This window comes from Phaseolus vulgaris, chromosome 11, assembly GCF_000499845.2.
Source record: "Phaseolus vulgaris cultivar G19833 chromosome 11, P. vulgaris v2.0, whole genome shotgun sequence".
Taxonomy (NCBI): Eukaryota; Viridiplantae; Streptophyta; class Magnoliopsida; order Fabales; family Fabaceae; genus Phaseolus; species Phaseolus vulgaris.
Window position 1 is genome coordinate 1359705 of NC_023749.2, and position 8888 is coordinate 1368592.

The 8888-nt window shown below is 30.3% G+C and overlaps 2 protein-coding genes across 5 annotated transcripts; one reads left to right on the plus strand and one right to left on the minus strand.

Moving 5' to 3' along the window:
* Window positions 1–1753: 1753 nt before the first annotated feature.
* On the minus strand, window positions 1754–3019 carry LOC137831974 (protein CDI-like). Its single transcript, XM_068639909.1, has one exon. It carries the CDS (start codon window positions 2759–2761, stop codon window positions 2018–2020), a length of 744 nt encoding a protein of 247 aa, XP_068496010.1. The 5' UTR covers window positions 2762–3019; the 3' UTR covers window positions 1754–2017.
* A 1399-nt stretch (window positions 3020–4418) lies between these two features.
* Window positions 4419–7093, plus strand: LOC137831980 (protein PARTING DANCERS). 4 transcript variants are annotated; one of them, XM_068639938.1, is made up of 9 exons: window positions 4419–4555; window positions 4646–4716; window positions 5488–5612; window positions 5704–5792; window positions 5894–5989; window positions 6080–6174; window positions 6246–6286; window positions 6396–6470; window positions 6826–7083. In XM_068639938.1, the coding sequence occupies exons 2-9, from the start codon at window positions 4668–4670 to the stop codon at window positions 6973–6975; spliced, it is 720 nt and encodes a 239-aa protein (XP_068496039.1). In that variant the 5' UTR covers window positions 4419–4555; window positions 4646–4667; the 3' UTR covers window positions 6976–7083. The 4 variants fall into 4 exon arrangements, with proteins under 4 accessions (XP_068496039.1, XP_068496022.1, XP_068496047.1 ...); XM_068639921.1 differs by having other exon boundaries at window positions 5494–5612; window positions 6387–6470; XM_068639946.1 differs by having other exon boundaries at window positions 6387–6470; window positions 6728–6866.
* Window positions 7094–8888: the final 1795 nt, after the last annotated feature.

An 8888-nucleotide genomic window follows, 5' to 3' on the forward strand; every position in this document is an offset into this window, starting at 1 on the left:
AAAAAATGCGTCTAGAGAATAAAGAAAGTGTTGTATTTAGAAAGAATATATGGAGTGTTCGGTGCAGCTAAGTTTATTAAAAAAAAATTATGCTTTATTTAAAGTTATTTAAATTTTTTAAAATAATGAAAACTTACTTTTTACCGTTAATATGGAGTCACTGGAGGAGGTATAGAGGTAGGAGGAGGATTTGCCTTTGATATTAGGCATTATCAAAATAATTTTTCAATTTAATTATAACTTTAATTTATCTATTTAAAAATCATTAATTTTTTCTTAGTGTGATTAGCTAACGTTTTAAATTGGTTTTACCCGATAATATATAACTTATTTTCTATTTATTTTTTTGTAGTTTTAAAATATTTTATTCTGTTGTTTACTCTGGCCTATTAAGTAAAACATAAGTTACTATTTTGAGGACTCTCCACTTGTTTTTGGATGAGGAGAAAAGAGAGAGAGAAAAATAACAATAAAAACATTGTTCATATTAATGAAAATTTGTTTTTTATTCTAACAAATTTTAACAAAAAATAATCATTATTATATTATAAAAAAATTAAATTTTAAGAAACAATTAAAACACAACTTTACCCTTAATCCAACACCAGGTTTGCATTTTTTTATAATGTTTTTTGCGCTCGTCTATATCCATTTGGCATGCATGGGAAATAAAGTTCCTCCAACAAAATTGTAGTTTGAAATATTGCGAAAGACATCATACTATAGCATTCATCATACTTCTTTTATTTTCTTTCATGAGATGATTTTTTATGCATACCATGTGTATTCACCACCAGCATGTGCACCAATTTATGACTACCTTAAACTATAGTCATAAGCTAATTCAATCTAATTTATGTAGCGTGTGTGTTGTTTTTCGAAGTTGCAAAAGTGTTTATGTTTCTTTATAAATTAATGACAAACTTTTAATTTTTGTGTGGGGATAGTGGGTTAAGCCCGATTGAAAACACATATGGTTAAATTTGCTTTTTAGCTTTATTGACTTATATATGAGGTTAGTGGTTATAACATTATGGATCGAACTTGATAGTGCAAATAAATAGATTGTGTGTCGATATTCATATATAAAGACATTAATGTCGTATCAACATAAATAAAAAGATATCTAATAATTAACATTTATTATTGAATTAAGTCAATATCAAGACCCAATACAAAAAGGATAAAAGAGATATTTATAGTAAATACACAAGTAAGAAATACAAATCACCCACTAACTAAAAATACACTTACTTTTAACTATACTAAATATTCTAGGTCGAGGTTGTCAAGATTCTTGTCTGAAATACTTTGCAAATAGTGAAATTAATGATTTTCAAATACTTATATTATCAATTCTTTGTTTTTTTTTTTAACAAATAGTACAAACTTAAATGTTGTTAGTATATTGGTTGGCTACAATAAAAATATCTACATATAGTTATGTTTTAGAGCAATAAAAAATAGAATTTGACTTCTACTTTTATTATGATTCATATATTTTTATTATGATTAATAATATAATAAATAGAACGAATGAGAGATTTACAATTGTCAGAAACTTTTGGATGATTATGCGACCGAAATAATATTGAAACATAACCTTAACTCAAACAATCAGTATATTATACAATCTAGTATTCATGATATGAAAAAAAAATATTTTTGTCCCTTCATTTAAAAAACTAAAATTTTAGACAAAAGACTGAGATTATAAAGTTATACAAGTTATCAATATATCACTTTTCTTATTTATTACACGCCGTTTTATTAAAAAAAAAAACCAAATTTTACAACAACTTATTGCTTAGTCTAAGTGTATGTTAGACCCATTGATAAGTATTATACAAAGAAAAACAAAACGAAGGGCATTCAATGAAATACCATAAAAAAGTACTAACTATATACAATTTCTCCACCACTCATAACTTGCACCATATCAGAACTTCCCCGTGCATTTTGAAAAGATACCACTCTCTGCATGCACTGAATGTGATCACACAAATCAAATAACACTCTAATTTGTAACTTTTTTTTGGGCCTCATTCAGGTACTCATCCCTTTCATTCAACCAGATATCAGCAAAATCACAGTTCTTCCATGCTTCAAACCATGGCCCTCCACGAGTATAATGAACAGCCTTAGGAAAAGTGGTGGGGTCACCCTCAACAGCCTTGTTATGCCCCTCAAGGAAGTTCCAAACAAAGGGAATGGACCCAATTTCATCGTCTTGCAGCCACTGAAACCTGTGAAGAAAAGCCCCTGTTTGTGAGTTCACAGCTTCAGGAGTCAGAACTCTGTTCTTGGCATGCCCACAATTGTACAACACCATAGAAGACCAGTTCTTTCTGGGGTACACAGTTTGCACTGCCCCATCCATTTTCGTTGTCTCCTTTGGAACATAATCATGCTGAACACACATCACAGCATATTTCTCATCAACCAAATCTCTTAGCTCTTTGATATCTCCCAGGTAGAGGAAGTCACAGTCCACAAACATTGCCCAGCCTTCATAGTTCGCCAAATTCGGAGTCAAAAACCTCGAAAACGAGAACTCTGTGCTCTCGTATTGCCCCTTTTCACGCCAATACAAGCCGTTTTTTCTCAATTCTGATTGCTTTATGGGTATGATTTCAACAGGTATCGAAGATTTCTTCAAGATGGAGTGACGACAAACCTCATACGCAATGTCTTCTCGTGGATCATACCCCACAAAAATCTTGAAGGGTTTCACCTCCTCATTGCTCATACTCGTCGCCATATCTCACCAGTGTTGAATGTTCCTCTTTGTTCGAACCCTAACAACAATAAAGTGGTTAAAATCGAAATGTTGATCAAGAACTGCATCAGAATGAGAAATTCCCTGGAAAATTATAGAGATAGAAGCTAAATCTAGTGGCTTCCAATTCAGGCAAGGACGTAGAAACCGCATGTAATCAGATAAAAATTGAACATGAGAGTAAATATAGAAAAAAAATCTGAACTCAAATAAAGTAAGACTTGGATTTGGGGGAGGAATGAATCTAGCGATATTAAAATGAATAAGAAGTTGTTGGTGCTTATTTTTGGGTGGAATAACCATGTTAAGAAAACTGATTTTTTCATCACAATTTTCAAAATTATAGTGTTGAATTAGGGAGGTAGTTATTTATTGTTTGTTAAATACAAAATAATTCAGTATCTTATTTGCGAACTATGTTGTAGATTTTTTTAGTGCCTCTATGCATCTTGAATAGCAACAATTCATTATATTTCTTCTTTTTGGAATAACATTTTTCTTATATTTAAATACAATAAAAACAATAATTTAGAAAATAAGAGAGTAATAAATAAAGATAATGTGTTCTTACAATTTATTGAGATCGAATATTCCCTATTGAATTACTCATGTCTTCTCTTCAATTTCGCTTACTCTTATTGAATGTCCAAGAAGGTGGGATACCCACAAAGATACTCCAATGTTCAAATTACATGAGGTCAATGTAGGTAGATGATCTATTTCAGGATTCATAATAATATTTCAGGATTCAGAACCCCTTTTATTTATACTATTCTAGTGGATCTTATATGCTAGAAAGATTAAGACTTACCCAATGAACATTTAATCACGCTTTATAACTCCTAATCGAGATTAATGCTCTTAACTTATGACGTGACATGAATGTTTCTTTTTATCGAGAGACGGGTAGATCGTTTGGATAACCGACCATTTGAACTTCTAGTTTTCGCCGAGTGAAAACTTTGTTGTTGAGGAATACTAAAGAATTTCGATGAACCAATTTAATTAAATAGTTAAACCGTCACTCAGCTAACCTTTGATATGCACACAAGGTATTTTATTTTTTAAGATAAATAATTAAATAATTGGATTTAAACAAAAAGTAGTTGAGATTTTTTTTCCGGTCAATAGATTAACCTAATTTAATATAAAAATTAATTGTAAAAAGAGTACACTTTAAAGAAAAATTGAAGTTGAGGTGTTAATAGTAAAATAAGATAAAATTTAAGAATTAGTTGAGAAAAATATTTTAAAAGCTTTTATTTCTATTGAGAAATATTTTAATATTAATGGAGACATCTAGAGTGTTTATCTGTGAAAATAGTAAATTTCAAGAGAAATAATATCTTTTAAAAAAAATAAGAATTATATTTTATTTTATTTATGAATTCTGCTTCTATTACTCACTCAAAATGCACTTCAAAACTCCTAATAGCACAGTATCTCTAATACCATTTAATATTAGTAAAAAATTACTAAAAATACACAACTACAAATAAAAACTATGAAAATAAACATCTAGTTTTATAATTTAATGAGATTAACTAATAAAAAAACTTTAATATTAATCATTTTCAAATATATATATATATATATATATATATATATATATATATTTGTTGTTATTGTTGGCGGGAAACAGCAACTTTACGTGCTGCCAACGCAACCTGCGATTCAAATCGTTTCGTATTTCCGCCTTGCTCGCTTCCATTGGCTCTGATTTTTGTGGCCGTAACCAGCAGCCGCCGCCTTGGTAGCAGCCTCCGTCCGTCGCCGGTATGACTCTCTTCTCCTCGCTCTTGTTCTCTGTTTGAATTCGCACAGAGATTGGGAAAACAGACTAATGCGCTTCTTCTCCATTCGTAGCTCTCTCTGTGATCGATTCCTCATGAATATGGACTCAACAACTTCAACACCTTCGCATGCCACGTTCTCCGGTACCAATGTTTCTCAGTTCCCAAAACAGATTCGTTAATCGCTATTTTATTACTGCCGCGATTCTGTTTGTTAAGATTGTAAATCGCATTTTATCGATAAACGGAATTGATCTCACGCTGTTTGAAACTGTTCTACTGTGACTTTTCTACACTAATTTGAAGTAGAGGTTCATTCTATTGCATCTCTATTTTGCCTTTGAGATCTGTTTTTATTTAGGGAAGAAGGAAAGAAGCAACAGGAAGAAGTTGAAAAATACTTATGTCCTCCATAGCTAGAAGAATATTTTAAAAATCGTCAGGGAATTTCATTTCAATTGTTTCTATTTCCTTTTAGATTTCGATTTTCTTTCTTTGAATTTGATATTCGTGTTTTCAAGCAAGAATTTGATATTCGTGTTTTCAAGCAAGAATTTGATAGGAGGACGAAGTGCCTTGAATATATGTTTTGAAAATTATTGATAAAAAATAATAATAAATAAAATAAAATAAAAAATATTTTTGGAAAATTGTTGTAAAGAGAATTACTCTCATCAGATTGATTCTTATATCTGACATAGTGTGTGGACCCCGGTTCTACACCTAAAACCACCATTTATTATGGATATTCTGCAATAATGCTTCTAATTCTTATCTTAATGCATTAACTTTTTGGTATGCTCTTTTAACCGTGTACTTAATTATGACAGCTTGATGGAGAGTTTTAAATTTTTAATTACTAGAAAATGCATTTTCTTTAGTTTAGAACGAGTCCATTATTACCTACTGTTGTAGGTACAGCTGGAATCTGTTTGATGAGAAATGCTTGGAAAGAGGATCAACATCCATCGTTCATCAATTTTATCTCTACTTTCCTCTCTGCAAATTCTTTTCGCCTAAACTTTGTCCCCATTGCCCCGGTAATTGTCAGTTTTTGTGTTTTTATCCATGTTCTTTTCTCGTTCCTTTCAAACACCATTTCAGTCTGAAACTTGAGGACTGTCCTTGTAGGACTTTATATTCAATTGTGGGGGTTTATCTGTAGCCTTCATTTTTGTGACAAACTGGGACTGCAACGATGTTGCTTCAATCTTCAACAGGTAACTTGGTTGCTGTGTTATGGAGTCAATGCATACCTTCAAGTGGATGTACTGAGTTAAGAGTTATGAGTTTTATGTCTGATTCTAATTTTCCCATGCAGAGTTAAAAATCTGAAAATGCAATTTGCACGGTTTTTCGTGGTCATCGCACTCCCAGCAAAAGAGCAAATTAATTCGTTTATTCAGTCATATTTCACGTGAGTTTTATTACTTGAGTTCTGATTGATTTTCCTATGTATTACTGGAATAATGGAAGAACAAGGATCATGGTATGCATCTGTGTGAAGATTTGATATGGTGATTGGCAAGCCTACATTTGTGCCAGTTCAGGACTTGGAAATGGGGTTTGAAAAGATGGTAAAAATAGCTCATTCTTCTGGAGGTAAAATCAGAATCTTCAAACTATAATGTGTTGTTCGAATTTATGTTTCTCATTTTTCCAACTAATTGCAGTATACAAGCAAGAAAGAATTGGAGAAAAATTGAAAGATGAGGTCAGTGGTTGATTCTGCTTTCATACACTGTGATTGTGCTTGGAGTCCCTTCAGAAATAAAAAAAATGTTGATGTACGAATGTTGTTATGGGTTTTGAAGAGGAAGCAGTTGGTGCAAAGAATGAACTTTTACCTTAAGGTGGTTACATCCATCCCAGGCATTGACAATCACGATGCAAATGCGGTAAATTCCTGCATCAAGTGGCAACTACTTTTCAATTTAGTTTTCCTATTTTTGGTTTCTTCACCCAAAGTTACTAGCCCAGGATTCTTGATCATATAGCTGTTTAAAACTGTTAAGATACAATAGTCATACATTTACACACACAAACACACTTGTGATATTGTGCATTCGTTTTATATATGTACCGATAACTGCATTCATGAAAAAGTTTTCAATTTGTTTCTACATTAGGCTCATGCAGCTCGTGCTATTTATAGGGATAAGTACAGCATAACAATAATAATTTCGTCACGTGAGAAACCATGATAGCGAAGCATATAGCTTGATTTGTTGTTATTCTGATCCTTCAATTCAGCTTAGTCAAGCTATTGGTTCTGTCCAAGCAATTGCCAAGGCGTCAAAAGAGCAAATTCTAGAGAACACAGATCTTTCTACTGACAAGGCAGAGTTGGTTTCAAGGTTTCTGAGGGACCCGAAGTTTTACTCGCGTCCCAAGATCAATTGATGGCAATGTAATCCAGGTTCGACTTGTTTTTGTCAGATGAAAAAAACACTCTTCTGCACTGTTTTTATATGGGACATTTGTTAATTTTTTTTTACGGAGAATGATATATTCACAACTATTAATACTATTATTTTAATATTTTTATATAATTTAATTACAAATTTATTTTTAAATCTATCATATAAAAAATTATATATAACTTTAAAAGTTGGCAAATATCAATTTTCTTTCTTTATCATCTTAACTTCTGTGATTCTGTATAACATAATACTCGTAGTTCTAAATTTTATTGACTAAGAAAGAACCATTTTCATTTTGTTTCCGATGTTGACATGCAGTTGTATGCTTAGTCTTAGATTTTGGTTTGAGGAACTATTAATTAATGATAGACTGAAGCTTGACTAAAACACTTACATCTCGTTTAGTCTGTTCATAAGTTATGAACTGTAATTAAATATAAAGAATTGCACCCAACTAAAGGAATCAACAGAACACAACAATGAAATGTCTACCAAATACCATGCCTTGTTGTCTGATAGTAATATTTATATTAGGAGAACTTTATTAGTAGACTTATTTTGGAGTCACATATATTCATTTATATTTTAGATTTTCGTAAACTAGTTTTTTCTTTCATGTTACAATTAGGAAATATAATTATTTATGTCATTTCTATTTTTTTTTCGTCATCATGTAGTTTCTATTATTATTTTTAGTTAAATATGTGTAATATTTTTTATTTGATTTGATGTCATGTTCAAACCCAAGCTTTATTATTCAAGATGTTTGGCAACTCACTCAAGAGAGATACTAGATTCTTCCATAAACAGAAATTATTATTTGATTTGGATGAAATGTTTACATTTTATAATTATATTTTTTAATCTATGGAAAGCTAATAACGTCTTATATAAATATTATAGACCACATAATCTTAACTAACTTCGACATTGCAATGTAATTACATTTTTCATTTTTTATCACATTATAAGTTAGAACTAACTCATATTTCCAGATAATTGCTGGTAAATAGGTTAATGTTGGATTGCAATTTCTAAAAATGTATAATTAGCGTCTGACATCTCATGTATGAAAATTAACTGTTTGTGATCCTTATTTATCATTTGTCTTTTGAGGGAGAAATTTAGTTTAGTTTTCTGGATACACTAATATTGAGATATTAGCTGTATAACATTATTTTAAGAATATCTTGTCAAGGTTTAAATAATTTAGGTTTAAAATAGAAAAGTAAGTAATCATTTTTAGTCTCATAAGTAAAATAAAATAAAAAATAAACTCTTGTTCGTTCTACGTTGATCTAATTTGGGCCTACTACAAGGTAATTTTGCATCTGTTTTTTTTCCGCGATTTATAGTTGTTTTTAGCCCCCTAATTCATTAATAAAACAACACTAGAAATTTCCATGTGTCATGATTTAATTAGCAATGAAATTTATGTAAAAATGCGTTGCGCATAGCTTAAAGTAGAACTCCTCAAACAGTTAACTAATTATAAAATCAATTTAACCACTTATATTTTAATTCCTGAAAGATTTAAATCTGTTACATATAGAAAATGTAGAAAGTGACTATAGACTAAAATGTTTTGAAAGAGGACGGTTGACATGGAAAAAAGCAATAAATTTGTTTGGTAAGTTTGAAATTACAAGAAATTATATTTATATTCTTTAATTTAAAATCTAATTTATTAATACATTATATATTAAAACTGTATATCTAGTTACACTAATTCAATTATTATAAGTAGGGTGATAATGAAAAATTCAATCTAAATCCAAATTCGGATTAGATTTAAAATCCATATTGATTTTAACTAGATAAGATTTAAATGGATTTTTTTAAAATCGGTTTAAAGTGGATTAAATCTAGATTCAATCCATTTTGTTAATTAGA

Bases quoted from the DNA above. Each gene is read 5' to 3' on its own strand.
- LOC137831980 (XM_068639931.1), top strand. From the start codon at position 4,668: ATGAATATGGACTCAACAACTTCAACACCTTCGCATGCCACGTTCTCC. The intron at 5,613-5,703 runs GTAATTGTCAGT...CTGTCCTTGTAG, and splicing joins ACTTTGTCCCCATTGCCCCG to GACTTTATATTCAATTGTGG. The intron at 5,990-6,079 runs GTGAGTTTTATT...ATCTGTGTGAAG, and splicing joins TTTATTCAGTCATATTTCAC to ATTTGATATGGTGATTGGCA.
- LOC137831974 (XM_068639909.1), bottom strand. From the start codon at position 2,761: ATGGCGACGAGTATGAGCAATGAGGAGGTGAAACCCTTCAAGATTTTT.